The following is a 21,297-nucleotide window of genomic DNA, read 5'->3' as shown; positions in this document are numbered from 1 at the left end:
TAGCATTTTCGGCAAATCAACATATATTTTTTGTTACTTTAACATATAAAATCAAGTTGAAACAATTTAACATCATTTTTTAAATTATGTCAACTTTTTACATGCCAAAATCTAAAATATTGGGTAGAATTTTTTAGTTTTTACACCTATGTTGCATTTTCACTGTGTGCCAAAAACATGGTTACTGCACTTTTACTATAATAAAACTATAGTAAATGTTTCTAGGGGTTGGACTCAAAAATAAGTGTGAATATAGACGTTTTCAGCAGTAACAACATAAACAGGTGGCGTCCGTGGTCAACACGTAACTTTCGGTTAACTCCGCTAAGAATAAATGCAACAAAGTACTTTACACGTAGTTTATTTATATAACAAGCAAAAAAAAACAACACCTAGGATACCAAAACATTTGTTATTTTCGACGATGTATTTGTTCAAGAGTTCAGTTTAGCAAATAGTCAGACCATTAAAAAACTGAAACCGAAAGTAAGGGTCGGACCAGACGGGTATCGCGTCACCGCACATGCGTCCGATGAAACGGTCTATAAATAGGTCTGAGACCCTATTGCTTAAGTGGACCAAAAATGGATCTGAGTCCTCTTTCAGGGAGAGAGACAGAGAACGTAAAGAAAACTCTGTCATTTTTTATTTGGTTCAACTCTTGGTCCACTTTAAAGGCAACATATTATGAAATCTGACTTTTTTTCATGTTTAAATGCTATAATTGGGTCTCAGTGCTTCTATCAACCTAGAAAATGTAAAAAAAGATCAACCCAGTAACTTAGTTTTCGTAAACCATTCTCTGCAAACGTGCAAAAATAGGTAATTGAAATTTGGCTCCCCTTGTGATGTCAGAAGGGGATAATACCACCCCTTAATCTGCACTATCAAACCACGGCACTGCCATTTAGTGCAGAGATCAGCTCATTTGCATTTTAAAGGACACACCCAAAACGGCACATTTTTGCTCACACCTACAACGTGGCAATTTTAACATGCTAAAATAAATTATCTATGTGGTATTTTGAGCTAAAACTTCACATACGTACTCTGGGGAAACCAAAGATTTATTTACATCTTAGTAAATAGTCTTGTGAAATGTCCCCTTTAAGAGGTCTCAGTTTGGTTCTCTTAAAAGGGACTCAAGTGTGAAAACACCCTAATTCATAAATGCATTCAAACGTACACATGTGCCTTAATGGGAAATGCACTGTATTTGCATAAAACCAAAGACCTAGTGATGCACCAATATATCAGCCTATAATCGGTATAGGCAGATAAAAGCATTTTTTCCTACTATCGGCGATCATTTAAAAACAGCCGATGATCAGGTTAAATTATATCCTGCCTATCAAAAATGCATCAAAAATCAAACTGTTTGATTATTCTGAATTGGGTCACAATGACAACAGATTTCATTTAAGGGATTTCATGACTTAATAATAAAAAAAAGTAGAAATCAAAATTATCGATATATATATCCAGGGTGCGATTTGTGAAAAAAACAGAGGGGGGGATGTTTTCATAGGCGTCGATTTCGGCGACGGTGGGTACCCACCACATATTTCGTCATGAGTCATTTTGTACCCACCACTAGTTTTAACTTTTTTGATTGTTTTCAGTGGTTATGAAGAGCAATATGAGAGAGAAATTTGCTAATTATTGTCCGACCTAAACAAAAATCCATTATAATATTATTATTTTTTAAAATATTTTTCTAATTTAAATATTTCTAATATTCAGAAATGCGCTCTCCGCTCACGAGCTCTGATCGGAACAAACCCGAACCTCACTGTCTGCTGAACTTGCGCAGAAACATAAAAATATAACCAGCTTTTCAAAATAGTTTTAAAACTAAAGATTTATACTATTTTAGCACAAATTATGAGCTTATTGACGATTTTTTATAATTCTTGACATAATGCGTCTCTGTCCACAGCACATTTCAAAACATTTTAATTCATAAAATAAATCATGAGAACATGAACTCATCACTGCATTTGCAGGAATTGTAAAATATTTTTTCTTATTAACTCATGAAGCAGCCTAACGCAATATTTTTACTGTAATAGCTTTTTTTCCCCACACATATGAACTGTGATCATGCACAACGAAAAAACACGCAAGAATTAAATCTTGAATGGCAAAACTATATGGCACAATGTAGTGTCAACTTAAACATAAATTTGAACAATGTATTGATTGCAAAGTTAAACCATTACAGTAGAAACCGTTTTAATGCTGCTTTTAAAGTAATAACATTAACTTTACACCGCGATGCTTTACAGTGAAATTATAGAAAAGTCAGATGCATTATGTGTTAGTCAGCCTCATTTGCGCAAACTGGACGCGCCCGCGCCTCGCTAAACGCCTCATCGGCATTTATCATGTGTGTAACTTCTGCCATTCTCAATGGTGTGACTGGGACACTAACTCTGCTTGTCATCATAAACAGATAATCAGATTGTGATCTTTATTCCCGCTTTATTAATATGCGGCTGAATATGCTGCATTTCATCTTTTCGACACACAGGTCCATAACCATCTCGCAAGTGTTGATAGGCTATTACTCGTGAGATGTAACCTGGTCTGTAACCAATCAGATAGCGCCGTGGGCGGGACATTGATCAAGTCTTCAGAGTGGTGAATACAGAGATGCTGCGCGGCAGCTGTATCAGAGCCAGCCAAAGTAGCGCATTTTAAAACAAAATTGACTTTAATCAAACCACGGATCCGTGATAAGTTTTGTGATCCGTCTCGCCACTAGTGTAGTAGCACTGATCACTTTGAGAGGGGGATAAATTTATCCCCACCGGGGATAAAAATAATAAATCAGAGGCAGGGATACATTGACCAGAAAGGGGGAAATCCCACGCATCCCCCCCGGCAAATCGCACCCTGTATATATCATATCAAAAGATGTCATGCTAAGTAATCAAAAATGATGTATCGGTGCATCCCTAGACACAACACTATAGTATTGCTGGTATGTAACTGACTGTTTTTACTGTATATAGATGTATACAGTATGTATATACACCATTCTTTTTTATACTAATTGCAGTATTTCAGACATCTGTTATTTTTTTTAAGTCTATGCAAACAAATGTATAACGTGCATTTTAGAAGAGAAATAAATGGCAGTTTATTCGACTGAACAAGAAACACATACAGAGACTGCATCCATAAAATTTTATTTTTTATCCCACAAAGAAATGTCTACAAAAGCCATAAAATATAGAATTTAACAAAAATCACTTAAGTCCTTTGCTTAATATGTACAACATTGAGGAGACTCCTTAAGGTCTCGATTAAGCAGTACTTTTACATGTCCATTCCACAACGTTCGCACTTCAAACTTGAACCACTGCTCACTTATACTGTAGACAGTCACACACACACATCGTATCAGATCACGCAAAGTGCTATTCACCCTTCATTTATATACTATTTTACAATGCAATTCGCAAACACGCACGCATGCACACACGCACACTTGGCAAGTTAACATACCCCCCCACCCCACCCAATGCTACATGCGCTTTACTTGTATTGTGGACATGTGCTAAAGTTCTGTCAATCAGAGCCAACAGTTAAACCCACCCTTGCATCTGAATTCACTTTACGATTGCTTCTCAAGTAAATGGTTTATACAGCGAGTAAAGCATCTACCCCGTATGCCATTCAGCTTTACTTCACACCACCTATGGCACTTGAAAACAAAAATGCTGTACCTTTTACATATGAAGTACATACAGAGTATATAAAAGTACAGTATTGGTAACATATGCTACCTTTGTTTGTTATTTCTTCATCACAGGGAGGCAGACACATTCAGATTTATAAATAAAAAGAAATGGTGTGCGCTTCAGTAGTGTTGAAGGAGCTTCAGTAGAACATACTGTATATTTAGTTGTACTGTATGTGGTTTCATGAGGATGTGTACCTCAAATACACACACACAGACACATACACACCTATTGTTTCCTTCATTTCGACAAGTGCATGCTCTAGCAGATGTATATGGTATTTGACGCTTGTGTTTTGATTGTAGAACACAGTATAGTAAGTGCCTGTATAATTAAATAATTAAAGGACAAGTTCGGTACTTTTCACCCAAAGCCCTGTTTTCAGATTGTTTATGATGAAATAGAACGGTTTTTGCTGAAATTTGGATATGATGCTGTCCCGAGAATCCTCAGGTGCCTGCTCCACCACCCCCCACCTCCACAATGGGTGCACAGGTGCACAGGAACAACCCCTCCCAAAATTCATTAAACCCTCGTCCACAAAAGAGCTGAAACTGACCGAGTGGTCAGGGGTGTTCACTGATATGCTCATACAAAAATCGCTGCAAAAATACTTTAGCATTTGTTGTAACCTTGTGGACCTATTTTTCCAAACGCCTCACACCCGTATATTCTTCCATTGAGAGCTTGAATAACAGACACTCCAGCCCAGTTGGTGGCGATAATCCGCCTTTGCCAATTGCAAGAATACAAACAAAGTTCCCGGTGCGGAGTAATACCGTACCTCACGGTCAATGGAGTTGGACAAAAACTACGATAAAACCTGTTGGAAAGCATGTTTTGCAGCGATTTTTGCGTGAGCACATCAGTGAACACCCCTGACCACTCGGTGAGTTTCACGTCTTTGCAAACGAAAGTTCAATGCATTTTAGGAAGGACCGCTCCTGCGCACCTACACACCCACTGTAGAGGTGGGAGGCGATAGAACAAACACCCGAAAATTCTCGGAACAGCATCATATATGTCCAAATTTCAGTCAAAACCGCTCCACCTCATCACAAACAATCCGAAAACAGGGCCCCAAGTGCAAAACACCCAACTTGTCCTCCAATTGTGTATGTGTCTGTGTGTTATCAGTCAATGAACAAATAGCAGGTACTGTAACATTCAGAATAAAATGAGCCCCCCAAAACCTCCATAGCCCAATAGCTCCCTCCCCCAGAAAACACAAAAGCCCAAAGGTTCCTTTAGATTATGAACCAGCATGCAAGGATAATCAACAGGCTAATAATAATAATATAATTATAATAAAATAAAAATCTTAAAACGCAAACATGACTGTAGTAAATGCTTCATTATTGCTACAGTACCTAACAGTGTCAACCTCTCGAATTCCTCTCACCCTCGATTCACAGTCTAGTACAAAAAAAGCCTTCGTCGTAAGTTTAAAATGTGATTTCCGACAATGAGCAGCTTATTAATGCTCGGTATAAATAATCTAACTTACATAAAATCCATTTCATTTTCGAAGATGCTTAATAATTACAACATTTGCATTTGGAGCACAGGCCTCACCGCTGGTGCTTGGCTGCACGTTTATATTTACAAAAAAATGAGAGACCGCCGCTCGACAATGTGGCAAGACCAGCAGGTGAATTCAGCCTGTTTAACCTCTCAACGACAGTTTCACACTTTATACACATAGCAAAGCCTTGTCTGGGTATTTGAAGAAACCGCTTGTATACTTGTTTCCTAAAAATGTCCATATTTTTTAAAATAGTACTCTCTTTCTATTGAAAATATACCAAGAGAAGTCCCTGAGATGGATGCCTGAAAGTTGCACCCAGAATTGATTGTCTCGAAGAGGAAACTACTATAAAATGAAGGAATTTTGAAAGATTCCCTAAAGTTGGGCTGAGAGGGTTCGGTTAGTTAAAAATGGACTTGAACAAGGTTAAACGATTGCTTTAGCTGATTACATTTGTGCATGTTTCACAGTACTCCTTAGTTAAGTGCTTTTAAGTGCATTTTTATAATATAAATGCGTCAAGGTTAAAATTCACAAAAAATGTGTCGGTTTATATCTTGTGTTAATGTTATTTTTCCTTCATAAGAAACTTATGGCTTCAGATCCCTTAGTACAGGTCAAAAAAAGGGGAAAGCACTCTCATAATCGCCACCTGGTGGGATGTGATGGTACTTTATATGCTGTCTTTGGACCAAGAAGGCCCAAACCCAAACTGTTGTGAAGTATCTTAGATATTACAAATCTTATTTATAATAATAGCTGCATACGGTGGTATTATACTGCAAAGTGAGTACTGATCATTCAAAGGTGATTGTCAGGCTACATATGTGTTTGCTTCACTTTTGCTAATGTATTAGTTTTGGCAGTGCGTCCATAAGAACTTATTGGATAAGAAGCTGTTGTGAGGGCTTCCCATGTAGTCACATTTGACTGGATTGTTTTTAGCAAGTATGCATTACAGAAACGTCTATTTATTGTTATTGCAGCTATGACTGACAAGGTTCCCATCCTCCTTACAATTTACATAAAACATATATCTCTATTCGTATCCATTATCAATTTTTTCACTTTAAATCCTTAAAGGTGTAGGATTAGCGTGTGCTGTTTATACATATCTACATAGCCCAGACAAGGCTTTTAAATGTTGCCAAACAAAGTTAGTCCCATATTAACCTTATACCAAACTTCAAATATTCTGTACAGGTAAAACTACAAAACAAATACGAAAAATTACATAGACAAGCCTTTCAGGCCAGTGTTGCTTTTAAATAATGACTAAAATATTAACAGAACAAGATGTAATACTGGAATACCACTTTTGTACTAAAGAAATGACTACTTTATCGTTATCCCCCTCCCTCATTTTAATATTTAATATAAAAAAAGAACAATTTAAAGACACCTTATATTGTCCTAAAGTCTGTACATTTCTGGCGCCTTTGTCGCTAGCGCATATATATACATTCTTATGACTGTACCGGTGAAATGGAGTTGGACTTTTGAAGTGCAGGACATTCCTAAAGTGATTTTCTTTGTAGCTGCAAAGCAATTGTAGCTGTGGTTGTTTTCATCATAAACTTCTGTGAGGGACGGCCCATCGATTGCTGTGGCGTGTGGTTGCTGTGCATGGTCATTTGGGCATGACGCTTGCGGCATCAGGGTTGAAGAGCTCTTTATAAAGGGGTGGGAAGAGCATGTTAACCGTCTCTGGGTGGAGCTGCTGAAAGGCCTGTAGCTCTTCGGTGTGGAGAGTGCACAGCGCAGACAGTGTGGGGATTCGACCAATCAGCTGCAACATACAAGACGGGTGAATAAAGGTCATGGGACTGAATGTGATAAAACGGCATTGGTCATGTGTTGAGCTACCTTGGCTAGTGCGTCCTCATCCAGATGGTTCTTTTGCATGATGTGCTGCAGGGCAAAGTAGATTTTCTCTTGAAGCTTCTGCACTTTCCTGGGCTCCATTAACCACGGCCGGTCTACAACACCAACCAAAAAAATAAAATAATCGATTATCCATTCCTGTTTTGCAGAAATGTGCTGTAACATTGCAAATTCTGCATTGAAATCCACATTAGCAATAAGGTTAGTTGTACTACATTGAGGCATTGAATGTTTATTTGTCTACATATTGTAGGAGGAAAGTATTATTGAGGGCTCGGAAGGTTTGCATTAAAGCCTGACCTGTAGATATGAGCACTGCAGCAGAAAACAAAGCGATCTCCTCTTCTGTTAACTGCAGTGAACACAGACTCTTGGCAAAGTCGAACACAGCGCTGACCAGATCATCACAACCTGCAGGTTACAAACATTATTGTACATTACAGTGACTTTACGGTTAAGGCAGCTGTTTTCATTAACACTTTTGTATATGGTGCGGAAAATGAAGAAGAAATGGATGTATGAGATGTAGTTACCCAGTGCTTTAAAGATCTGCATGCCTCCATATTTTCCCTCAAACAGAACCGTGTTGTTGAGAGGGTTAAATGCCCGGCACATTCTGACCAGCACGACTTCAAGACAACCTAAACAGGAAATGTTAAACAGGCACATTTACTTTTATTCACATACAAACCTTATCAATTTAAGTAACACAGCATGTATTACACGGCACTCTGAAATGCTTGATTTAAGTTGGTTAGCGGTGACATTCTGAGGTTTGCTATTCACAGTTAACAAATAAATTTAAAATAAATTAAATATATTTTGGTACCAGAAGCCTGATATTGGTCTTGTTTTAGGATTTCCACAAAAGTGTCTGGAGGTGAAAATATTAAATAAATAAAAAAATGTTATTGCAGATTACATTTATTTTAGTAAATAAAAATAATGCAATAATATATTAATTGTATAAATAAAATTATAAAAATTTAACTCTTTCTAAAGTAATACTGTAAACATGAAGCCATAAGTATCAAGTAGTTGTGATCCCAATTTTAAAGGGGCCATGACACAAGACTTTTTTAAGATGTCAAATAAATCTTTGGTGTCCCCAGAGCACATATGTGAAGTTTTAGCTCAAAATACCATATAAATAATTTATTATAGTATGTTAAAATTGCCACTTTGTAGGTGTGTGCAGAAATGTGCCGTTTTGGGTGTTTCCTTTTAAATGCAAATGCAAGCGGTTTGTTGCAATTGAAACTCAATTGTGCTGTGAATTATTTTCTCTCTCTTTTTCTCTGCACTAAATGGCAGTGCTGTGATTAGATAGTGCAGATTAAGGGGCGGTATTATTATAATAAGAGTAGGGCTGAAACGATTCATCGAGTTACCTGATTTACTCGATTCAAAAAATTCCTCGAGGCAAAAATTCTGCCTCGAAGCCTCGTTAAATTCCTATGACGCGCACTACACGCGCCGAGATCTGATTCACACGGACCGTTGTTCAATGTTCAGGAAGCACATCATAGCGCGTGGTACATTTTGAATTTAGTTGGCCCGATGGCGGGGCGAATATGTCCATAAACGGCAGAGAGAGACTGTCTAAAGTTTGGGATCATTACATTATCATTACATTCAGCATCTGAACTGAAAACATCCACCAAGCGTCGATGAAACAAGGTAACGTACCTTCCGCTGATTTTAATCCCATACTGTATTTGTAGCGATGTCGTTATGCGGTTTGACTAGATATGATGTTTAGCTTTGATGTTTTTAAGTAGTAAACGTATTCATGTTCAATTGCAGGACAGTATAGATTAAAAAAGAACCCCTTCACACACACGCGTGCACTACAGGTGTGTGTACCAAAAAACGGCACCACAGTGCAATCATATATGGGCAACTTGTAATCTGACATATTTTGTTCAATAATAATAATCTCTGTCTTATTGGAGTTTAGCATAAGGAAGTTATTCTCTCTCACGCGAGTCAGACCGATCGAGCAATGCATCACATATGCTTAAACTTTTATGTAGCCACGCAACAATAATTTCAGCATGCATTCACTGTATACAGCGGGACGTGATGTTGTGATTTTTGAACGGATTCTTAACCTAAAATGCACCGCAACGCAAGTGATGCAAACCAAATGCAGCGTTCTATTGAAAAAGAATGTATGTATTTCGGCAGTACCAAAATGCAATGAAGCAACTGAACGTCTGACTGGGGTGTCACTCTTTCTCACGCACAGAACGCGTGCGCGCATACAGGTTGTTATCATAGCAAATAGGCTCACCCCAGAAATGATATATTATATGTTAAAAGCCTAATGGTAAATGCTGCAGGTGTAGAAATGTACATAAACCAGATATTTACTTTGATGTCAGGGCTAGATTACAGCATGAAACCTGTTGTGCATATTAATAAATTAAAGTGTTTAATTGTTGGCACTGGCACTTATAAACACTAAATGGGTAAAAAATTGAAATAAATAGGCTTATTTCTTGGAGCCAAATGCTTGAACATTTTACAGCCAAGTCATTTTCGTTATGCATTATTTGTTTTGGTTGTTTAAAAACACACAAAAAATGTATCCGATTACTCGATTAATCGATCGATTCAGTGCTAGATTAATCGATTACAAAAAGAATCGATAGCTGCAGCCCTAAATAAGAGCTCCTTATGACATCATAAGGAGAGCCAAATTTAACCTGTTTTTTCATGTGCTTGTAGAGAATGGTTTACCAAAACTAAGTTCCTGCTTTTTCACATTTTCTAGGTTGATAGAAGCACTGGGGACCCAATCATAGCACTTAAACATGAAAAAAGTCAGATTTTTATGCCATGGCCCCTTTAAGTTAAAATCATAAAAAAAAGAGGTTTGTGTCAGACTTTTAGTGGTTTTACCAACAACGGTCACTAGGTGTCCACGGTTTGCGGCATGCTCTTAAATAAATTACTGTCACTGCATTATTATTAATGCAAAAAGGTTTTCAAAGATGAAAACTACATTCTTAGCGCTTTTCAATGATATATAGTTGGTCAAATGTTCTGAAGATTTATAATAGGATAAAGTTTTATAAATAAAAACAATTAATATGCTATGGGTGGGTAACAAAAAAACTGTCACTAGATTATTTCTATCATCAGATGACCTTAAAATATATGAAAACTACATTCTCAGAGTTTCCAGTGATATATATTTTGTCAAGATTTTTTAGGTTTAGAGTAGGAGTTTAATGCCCCATTGGATTTTAGAAAATGGCTCTCATTATGTCATTCCTTTACCAAAATGTTGATAATACATACAAACTACACTCTTAGAGCTTTCAAACGATATATAGTTTGTCATGATTGGATAAGAATTCACATGCAAAACACTGAAGTAAACTGGCAGGACAGTGACATTTCGCAGAATATAAATGTTTTGAGGCACACTCTCTTCATAAATTAATAATTTACTCTCCCAAAATAATTTATTTTATAAAAAACTGTTGAAAAATGTATTCTAGAGGGTTAGACGTTTCCAATGATACATGCAAAATAAGAAGTAAAGTCAGGTGTCCCATTTAAGGGACGGTGCCAGTTAGGGATAAACTAAAAGCATGTTCCAGAGTGATCGCATCATGGCGTAACATAATATATTTTAAACAAATACATGTGGCAAGTAGCCATGTAATAAGCATGGTAACACAGCCAGCAGGTTGTTATGTAATATAATTCCCGAGACCTGATCACCCTGTCGGGATTTATTTTGATAATCGGCTGGATGTATATTAATTCCTACCTAATATATACACTCAGCTCCATAAATATTGGGACAAAGGCACATTTTGTGTAATTTAACTGTTTACCAACATTTATTTCAGTTAATGTCATATAATGAATATTGGCTTTACATAAGAGGGTATTCACATCCAACTTGGATAAAGAGTTTGGGAATTACAGCCGTTTAATATGTAACTCCCCCTTTTTATAGAGGCCAAATAATGGAATAGTTGATTTAAAAGCTATTTTATGGACAGGTATTGACTAGTTGTTTAATAATTTCCTCATAAATGAAGGATGTTAAAGGTCTGGAGTTGATTTTAAGTGTGGTTTTGCATTTGGAAGCTGTGGCTCTGAAGCCTCTGTTCATATATTCATGGAACTCACTGTAGGCAGTTTTTCTTATGAAGTTTCATATATAAATTATATGAAGAGTTTGGTTCCAAAACGCAATAAATCCATTTTGACTAATTTGGGTAAAAATGTGTTTTCTGTACCAAGAAAGTAACAAGATGAAAGCCACCATTTTCTGTTACAAACTTTCACATACCATCTTTAGGTTATAAAAACATAAAAAATTCAAATCCATAACTTGATTTTCAAAGATTTATTATAAAAACGAATTATTTTTCCACAAAATGCTATAAATCTATTGAATCAATATATCAATGTGCATTCATCTTTGCCATGTTATATTCATTTAGTTGACTAGTGGTATACACTGATTAAAAAAATAAACATTAATGTCATTAATCAAAACACTTACTTTGTCATATTAAGAATACTGTCATTGCTGCGGTTATACTTGACATCGTCGCTGAACTTTTTTCACAGCGATCAGCTGTAAAATGTTTCTGCTCAATTTTCATTGACTTTGAGTAAAATTATTGAAAGTTTTTTATAAGATCCCCTGGGGTCAATGTGCTAGAAACTTGATGCTGTCAGGAGAACAAGCACCCGTCTCCCGAGTGCCTCTCGCGTAAATTATTAGATGTTGATGGCTTACGTTTCTTTCCCGTCACAGAAAACATCACAGGTTTATTAATGCTAATAAAGTAATATTTTTTTGTTTGTTTGTTGATCAGGAAGTACAAAGTAGATGAGGAAAACTAAGATTCCGTGTAGTCAACGCGCCGCCATTGTTTGTACTTTACAATGCGTGTAATGGTGCGCTGTAATTTGTAGAGCGGATTTATTGCATTCTGTAGAAGTGGAGGAGTGGCGTTTATCGCGTTTTGCGAAAAAAGGGAGGAAAGATGACAAAATAATACGGCATTTTTTCAAAAATGGCGTTTATCGCGTTTTGAAACCAAACTCTTCATATGTATTATAGGAATTGGGGTGTCTCAAGCATTTCCTCACCTGATTTTAGCAGTAATATCTGGTCGTTCTGGCAAAGCTCCATGAAGCCTGTGATGCGCTTGGCAAATTCTACCACATACTGAATGGCATGAGTTATCTGTATCGCACACTGCTGCCACAGCATGTCCCGTGACTGAAACACAAAAACACACAAAAAGTTGTTGGGTGGTTAAGCTTGACATCTGTGTTGTTTTGGAGTAATTTAATAAATTATCTATTTTATTTACTTTTATGCATTTATACATTTATGCTTTTATGTAGAGATGCACTGATATTCCATTTTTCCACCGATAGCCAATTATTCAGACTAAATTTACTGAATGTTATTCATTCCTATAATGATCATTGATACTGAACATTTAAACTAGTAATGTTTCTTTACATTTTCTATACACAGAGTTCAAATTCATTGCATTTTCCTGTGCTTTTTTGATTGACAGGATGTATTGGCCATTACTATCGCCTGTTTTTAAAATATTGGCAAACAGTGTGAAAATTGCTTTTATCGACCGATACCGATTATTGGGCGATATAGGTGCATCTCTACCTTTATCTAAAGTGACTTAAAGTGCATTTAAGGTATACATTTTATCAGTATGTGTGTTCCCTGGAAATTTTGTCTGAATGGTTTCATTAAAAAAACGTGCCTTTCTGTATAAAAAAAATGGTTAAGTATTAAATGTTGGGCTCTATTAAAGTCCATTAAAATTTGAAAAATCCTGCAATGTTTTCCTCAAAAAACATAATTTCTTCTCAACTGAACAAAGACATCAACATTTTGGATGACATGGTGGTGAGTAAATTATCTGGATTTTTCTTTTAAGAAAATGGACTAATCCTTTAAGAGTTCCTTAGATTATAAAAAGTAAGAACCTTTGACTGAATTGCTTATTGAGGAACCAAAAATGGTTCTTTTATGGCACACAAGATTGTACAAGAAGTTTGGATATTTCCGTTCATGCATTAAAAAGCTTGTTTCAAGTACTGCTTGAAAATGCTATGGAAACGTATCATTATTTTTTTGTGTGTGTCTGTGTATTCATAAATATGTTTTATATTTATTCCACATAAAATAAGCAGTTTCTTCAAATGAATGGACTTCTCTCCCCACCAAAAATTTCCTTCAACAAGACTGGTACAACAAAGTACACTTTAATTTAATTTTAAAAAGTAATGGTTACATTTTTCCCTACTCATCATGAAAAATTGCAACAAAAAATAATTTGTAGTTTTTCATTTACGATATGTTCCAACAGAGCGCACAGAACATTGAAAATGTGATATCAGCAAATTGCTTTTGTGAGCTCTGCAATTCTCTCACTGTAAAAAGAATATTCATAGGCACTATTTCAAAGGGCTCCGCGGTAATTACCCATAATCCATTTGACACAGAGAAATGAAGAAGGCTTGTAGTACGCCTGGCACCCTCCCCTATTGTACTCTGAGTGTTCGTTAGCTTCTCTTTTTCTCTGTATCGGTGCATAGGTTGGATAGTATCAGCTCTAGGGGACTGAGATACTCTAATGAACTATGAGCTTAATCTGACTAAATCGAGAGAATATGCGTGAGCACAGAGGAGTTAAAGGCAGAGGGATGAGCGTCGACACCATGCTTGTAAATGAATGTATGACTGTAATAATGTTTGGTAGATAAACCGAACTCTGCTGATTGAGAAAGTGACCTCACACCTTGCTTTGGTATATCTTGACCTCTTCGTAATTGTGTGTCTGCCAGGCGAGCTGCTGAAGCTCATCTGCCGTGTACTGACACGTCTCCAGGTGGGACTTTATGATGTTCTGAGCAATTCGGTCTGGTTAAGAGAAAAGCAGATAAAAACAGACAAAAGATATTGTAAAGAAAGTGAATAGTTAATGAATTCAAACAAACGTACAACTGAGGCAAAATAAAGGCCCCTCATATTGTAATAGATATTACACTTTTGGATCACTATACCTTGCTTTGTGAAAAAATGTCACTGTATAGTGTAGCATTAAAGGCACAATATGTAATTTTTGCCTCTAGAGGTTGCTAAACAACAATGGCGTAGCTTGATGACATTGCTAAAAAGCCTACCCAAACTCATGAGGTTTCGTGATATAGTCACGTAAATTTTGGATTCTTTTTTCGTAATATTATCACAAATTTCCGCGTTTTTTCGTGACCGTATAACGAATTCCTGTTTTCGTGTGATTATCACGTATTGGTTACTCAACTTTTTTCCTATTTTTAGCCATTGTTGCTTCGGTTTAGGGTTAGATTTGGTGCTTGCATTAGAATGTCACTTTATGTATTGGTTTATACAATTTTTTCTGATTATTTTTTATATTTCCCTGGTGTTAGGGTTAGAGTTGGGTTTGGGTAGGGCTGTCATTTTATGTAAATCTAACCCTAAACCGAAGCGACAATGGTAAGAAAATAGGACAAAACAGTTGAGTAACCAATACGTGATAATCACACGAAAACAGGAATTCGTTATAGGGTCACAAAAAATGACCACAAAAGTGAAGAGTGAGGATAACCCAGACATGAAAACATGACAAGTGACCCTATAAACAGGGGCGGAGCCAGTGCTCATCCGAGGGGCGCAAATTCAAAATATGTGTTCGGAGTGTCGTGTGTTGCATCATGTGAACCATGTGCATCACGTGTTTTGTCAAAATAAGTGTCTGCTGCACACGCGTCCAAACCGTTCATGACAAAAGAGACGCTCACGTTCACAAAAAACACACAAGACACTCCCTTAACAGTTAACTCTGAGATTACACATGAGATTATGCGAGTATCTGGTAAACGCGAGCGTCTCTTTTATAATAAACCCTTTAGACGCATCTGCAGCAGGCACTTATTTGGACAAAACACGTGATGCTCATAAGATCACTCGACGCGGAACACATATTTTGAAATTACGAACCACACACATGATGGGCTACATACATGTTGTGACGAACTTCGCATCGACCGCCCTCGGAAAAAAAATCACAGGTTGAATTCAAACATTTGGGGTAAAGTAAGTACATATGTGAACAAAATAAAACTGTGCTAGTGATTTTTTGATATTTTAACGCAAAAACCTTTACACATTGTGTCTTTAACTATTGGCCATGCTGTGTAACATTTGCAGTTATTTCTTTTAACCAAGGAGCATTTATTTCAACTTCATGAATTGATTGATTCTGTGTGTTCATCTTAAACACAAATATGTTACATTTACATCTATGCATTTGGCCTTTAAGCAAAACAATATACAGTAAGCTGTACTTCATCAGTATGTGCGTTTCTTGAAATCGAACCTGTGACCTTTTGTAATCATTTTCAAAGTGACTGAAGGCCATACCTAACTCCCCCATGGACACTGCAGGTGTCAGTTGGTTGTCCTGATAGGAGCCGTAAGCGAATAGGTTGGGAACAGGGGTTAAATCATATATGGGTTCCTGTTTGATCTGCTTCATTCCAGTCATATCCAGGCCAGACTGATCAGGGCTGGGCTGGGTGGAGTCCATGCCATAGTAGCCTCCATGCGTCCCGTTCGACTGGCCTTTGGGCATGTCTATGATGTGACCATTGGCGTACGTGCCTCCGATCTCGTGGTTGAGTGTGCTGAGGCCATTTGTAAGGCTGGAGGAGTATACACGGGCGAGGGCCTCCACTTCGCCCGTCTGCTGCTGCCGCTGTTCCTGTAGTCTCTGTTGGTGTTTCTGCACCTCTGCGTACAGCGAGTCCCTCTGCTTCTTAGACATGCGGCCAAATTTAACAGCTGATGAGGGGAGAACAAATGAAGGTGAATTAGGAGATCAAGCTTGACGTCAAGCAGCTGAGAACAGGGCCATTTGGGTTTTATTAGAGTATATTTTCAATAAGTTATTGACAACATTGGTTATAATTTTATCTTTTATTGATGTTTGCTGATCCTCTTTGTTGGTAATATAAGTCATTGTCCTAAGCTATCTCTTTATAACTTACAAAGCACAAATTTTGCAATTTTTTGCTAAGCCTTCCTCCGTTTTTCTTAAAGTTGAGCTTCAGTTTATACTACAACCACACAAAAGCAACATGCATACAATTTTTTAGGCATCTTTAATAAAATATTTGAATAACAGCGAAGATGCTAACTGCTCAGTGTTGGACATCACTTTTGGCCACTACTTTATATATTACATAGCCGAGAAAAAAAATGGCGCAAAATAATTCATAAAATTTTAACTTTATTACTTAACTTTAACTTAATATTTAACTTTATTACCGATTGAATTACATTTATAATCAGCATGTCAATCTGGGATTGCATTCTTCATCAAGGATACACACAATGTTGCTTTTAAAGGGACACTCCACTTTTTTGAAAACATGTTCATTTTCCAGCTCCCCTAGATGTAAACATTTAATTTTTACCGTTTTGGAATCCATTCAGCTGATCTCCGGGTCTGGCGCTAGCACATTTTGCATAGCTTAGCATAATCCATTGAATCTGATTAAACCATTAGCATCGCGCTCAAAAATAACAAAAGAGTTTCAATATTTTTTCTATTTAAAACCTGACTCTTCTGCAGTTACATGCGCAATGATATTACGCAGCAGCCGAAAATAGTCACCTTAGTAACTTTCAATAGCAGGGGACTATTTTCGGCTGCTGTGTAATATTATTGCGCCTTCTGTAGCCATGTTACGGCAGTAAAGTTCTTGATTATTACGCCAGAATGAGAGTATAGTTCCTAGCCATATCAGCCTATACCGTTGGCCTTAGTACATGATGTAACCACAGAAGAGTCATGTTTTAAATAGGAAAAATATTGAAACTCTTTGGTTATTTTTGAGTGCGATGCTAATGGTCTAAATGAAACGGATTGTGCTAAGCTATGCTAAAAGTGCTAGCGCCAGACCCAAAGATCGGGTGAATGGATTTCAAAATGGTAAGAATCAAATGTTTAACACTAGGGGAGCTGGAAAATGAACCTATTTTCAAAAAAAGTGGAGTGTCCCTTTAAAGCTTAAATGTTCACTAGATTTTGTAAAAAAGCATGCAAATTTGTTTGTAGGAAACAATATGATATCCCTCACCATCCCGGGACATGCCCAGAGCCAGGCACTTTTGTAGCCGACAGTGCTGGCAGCGGTTGCGGTTCGTTCTGTCGATCAAACAGTTGCGCTGACGGGGACAAGAGTATGAGGCGTTGTTCTGTTGACTGCGTCTGAAGAAACCCTACAGTGAACACAACAAAGAAAGATTTAGATATTTAAAAAAAAAAATTCAATTTTGATACTTTGGCTTCTTTCACATTAAAAGCTTTTAGCGTCTTATCACCTTTTGGTTCTGTGTATCTGATGTCATAGTTTGTGGTCGCTTAAAGGTGCAATGTAGGTTTTTTAGCAGGGTGAGATTGCGACCTCAATTTCAAAACGCAATGAGAAGCTACGGTAGCTGCCACAGGACAAACATGTCATCGTCTAAAATAACGTAGGGATGAAATGCATTCTGTAGAACAGTTTGTCCGTTTAGGGCTTCTGTAGAAACATGGGGGCAACTTCCATGTAAGGAGACCCGCGGTGTATGTAGATAAATACGGCTCATTCTAATGTAATAAAAACAATACAGTTCATTATGTAAGGTCTTTATACACTACTGATAATCAGTGTTGGGGAAAGTTACTTTTAAAAGTAATGCATTACAATATTTAGTTACGCTCCAAAAAAGTAACTAATTGTGCTACTTAGATACTTTTCATGGAAAGTAATGCTTACGTTACACTTGCGTTACTTTTTCTTACTTGGCTGAGGCTTGATCTCTTTCAGGCCTTGCAGGTGTTTTTTATGATCGCAAAAATGTCAAGCTCTGGTCTGCCATCTCCGTTTCTGACTCAAAAGGTTCCCGCAAAATCCTACATTAACATGTTCAGTTTAATTCAATACATTATTTTATTTTTAAATTGAATTAATTAAATTGAAAAGTAACTTGCATTACTTTTTTAAAAAAGTAACTCAAATATTAATGTGTACATTTATAAAGAAATGCGTTACTGATATTATAAAAAGTAATATTATTACGTAATGCGCGTTACTTGTAATGCGTTACCCATAACACTGCTGATAATACAGTTATGTATATTATATTGCATTTTGCACCTTTAAAACTGGTTTAGTACAATATTAAAACTGTCTTACATGACAAAAGTGAAATGGTATCAATGACATAACTTGCTTCTTGTGCTTCTGATCAGACGTACTAAAGTAAATATATTATTTACCATAAAGTAGTTGCTTGCGTTAAGTTATTTGAATTCTTTGCATCCCTCGCATTGCATCTGCCAGAATGTCATTTTATTGGACAAAAGCGTCTGCTAAATGACTAAATGTAAATGTTATGTGTATAAAAAGCAATGGTAAACCCAAAGAGACAACTGACTTCTATTCCTCCTAATTTTTTTATTTAGCTACAGTGGTAAACATCTGTCGACAGTACTCGCAATGGTACACGTTGATGTTATGAATGTAGACCAAGGGGCTTACACCACGCAATTGCACCAAGTGTACAAGTGACATAAATGATTAGGACAAGTTCGGAAAGGCCATGGATGGTTGGAACAGATGGATGACTAAAAATAAAGAAAGAACAATCACTGACCTTGCAGCCTTCACATGTGATGACTCCATAGTGGATACCTGATGACTTGTCTCCGCAGATTTTGCATGGTATGACTTCAATTTGGGCTGAAAAGGAAGAATAGAAGTGAAAACGTTACACAACCATGCAACATTGTTTATCTGAAGATGCACAGCAGAGCTTCTCGCAGGTGACACAATGGCCACCTCAATTCTAACAGCGATGCTGCCTTCATAATGGACCAGGATGTGCCTTTATAATTTGTGTCAAGGCAGTTTGACATCTCTGTGGATCTACCTGCTGAGAAAGAAGAATCTAAAGCCCTTGATGTATCTGAAGGTTAAGCATTTCCTCCCGAAATCTTACTTGAATAGTAAGGTATAGTGTGCTTTTGTATAAACCTGCTTTAAACATAATGTTTATTTCAGTAAGCCAAGAGAAAAATCCTGGCACAGCTACTGTAGGAGCGAAGCATGAGTAGCTAGCTACAAACAGAATTACATAACCAGAACATGGCGAGTAGTTTAATGAGGGACCAAATACAAACACATGGCCACGAACTTGACCTCCAACCTTTTCTGTGACAGTTGGACACGTAAAACCTTTGGAGATAGATAGAGAGAGGTGCAGAGCAAGTAGAGAAACCCGTCTCCCTGCTGAGACTGCAGAATAAAGAGATTAGCAACCCAATCTAATCCTAAATTATTTCTCCGCATGCTTTGTTCCCTCTGCTCTTAACTGGTTTATCTGATCCAGCAATTCTCAAATAATCTTTCATCACTCAATCGCAAATTCACTTCTGCCTATAATTACATTGTACAATGTATGGAAAAATGAGCAAATGCTACATTTTCCTTTCCTAAGGCTGCTGTTATTATGGATAATTTTTCGTGCATTGTATTTTTTTGGACAAAAGGGACATGATGAAATTAGTAATAATGTTAGCTAATGAAATGAAAACAAGGCAATGGCAGATTCTGAAATAAATCTGATATAGTAACAAAGATAAGCAAAAAATATTTAAAAACTCAGCACTCGGTTCTCAGGGTTTACTTGCCAAAACCATCAATTAGTAAAATTACATATGTTAAAATTATGATATTTGTTTGCACCAATTTAATTAATTGCTATATTACATTTTAAAAAAGTGCAGATAATATCTGATTCTAATTGATTTAACCCTTAAAATTCCTATTCCTATAAAATCTAATTTTAGCACATAAACATTTTTTTAGGTTACAAAAGTGACAAAACACATATTTTAATGAGTTAAGATAGCAAACTCTAAGCTATTTATAATCAAAATGGTTAAATTCGGTCTAATGTTTTTTAAGCATAACTTTATGTGCTTTGTCTTCTTAAGACAATGCTTATGATGTCGTTTTACCAAAATGCTTTTAACAATATTGTCTTCAATTACAAAAAAATAGTCTCTAGGCATCTCCAAAACAAACTAGAAGCTCAAAACAGCACATAAACATATTTTTTAGGTTACAAAAGTGACAAAACACATATTTTTAATGAGTTAAGAAAGCAAACTCTAAGCTATTTATAATCAAAATGGTCAAATTCGGTCTAATGTTTTTTATTAATTTATTTAAGCCTAACTTCATGTATCTGGTCTTTTTAAGACAATGCTTTTGATGAAGTATTACCAAAAAATGCTATAAACAATATCAACTTCAATTGCAAAAAGCATCTGCAAAACAAACTAAAAGCTCAAAACAGGTGAAATTGTTTCTTACCTATAACATCTGTCTTCATTTTTAGACAGAAGCACTGCAAACACACACCTGACTCAATACCGCAATGTGAAGCTCAGGGGTTTGTAAGTGTGAGTATTGCTAGTTACATGTGTGCGTGTGTGTGCGTGTGTGTGCGTTGCTAATCTGACTGACAATGTAAACTCAGAGAGGTTTACTATTGTCTATATTGTGCAGTATATGCTGGAGAATTTATATGCTGTATTCTGAATGTATGTGCATCCGTTTTAATGAATTTATTATGAATCTGTAATGATTTATGTGCAATATAAAATGTATGTGCATTACAAATACACACACACACACACACGCACACACACACACACACACACACACACACACACACACACACACAAACACACACACACACACACACACACACACACACACACACACACACACACACACACACACACACACACACAAACACACACACACACACACACACACAAACACACACACACACACACACACACACACACACACACACACATTCTGGGCAATGTAATGGGATTAACACACACACGTATACACATGCATACATTGCACAATACTGTGGTCGGTCTGGCTATGCATCTTTCTGCCTCACATAAGATCTAAGCCACAGTGTCTGTGAGTTTGGTGGTTAAGGGGGGTGGTTGTGCACCC

General features: G+C 36.7%; 1 protein-coding gene across 2 annotated transcripts in view; it reads right to left on the bottom strand.

The window, feature by feature from the left end:
* Positions 1–6,870: 6,870 nt before the first annotated feature.
* Positions 6,871–21,297, bottom strand: part of rorb (RAR-related orphan receptor B) — a 36,338-nt gene continuing 21,911 nt past the window's right edge. Inside the window, exons 1-10 of one of the 2 annotated variants that reach the window (XM_055199075.2) lie at positions 20,632–20,665; positions 18,908–18,993; positions 17,347–17,488; positions 15,626–16,045; positions 13,980–14,101; positions 12,292–12,424; positions 7,695–7,802; positions 7,462–7,572; positions 7,144–7,256; positions 6,871–7,066 (exon numbers count right to left, since the gene is read on the bottom strand). In XM_055199075.2, the coding sequence (XP_055055050.2) occupies positions 6,908–7,066; positions 7,144–7,256; positions 7,462–7,572; positions 7,695–7,802; positions 12,292–12,424; positions 13,980–14,101; positions 15,626–16,045; positions 17,347–17,488; positions 18,908–18,993; positions 20,632–20,650 (1,413 nt within the window). In that variant the 5' untranslated portion in view covers positions 20,651–20,665 and the 3' untranslated portion in view covers positions 6,871–6,907. Of the gene's footprint in view, positions 7,067–7,143; positions 7,257–7,461; positions 7,573–7,694; positions 7,803–12,291; positions 12,425–13,979; positions 14,102–15,625; positions 16,046–17,346; positions 17,489–18,907; positions 18,994–20,631; positions 20,666–21,297 lie in introns of those variants that run through there. The other variant, XM_055199076.2, reaches the window with a different exon arrangement.

This window comes from Misgurnus anguillicaudatus, chromosome 22 (genome assembly GCF_027580225.2).
Source record: "Misgurnus anguillicaudatus chromosome 22, ASM2758022v2, whole genome shotgun sequence".
In the NCBI taxonomy this organism is placed as follows: Eukaryota; Metazoa; Chordata; class Actinopteri; order Cypriniformes; family Cobitidae; genus Misgurnus; species Misgurnus anguillicaudatus.
This window is presented reverse-complemented; position numbering and strand designations above follow the sequence as displayed.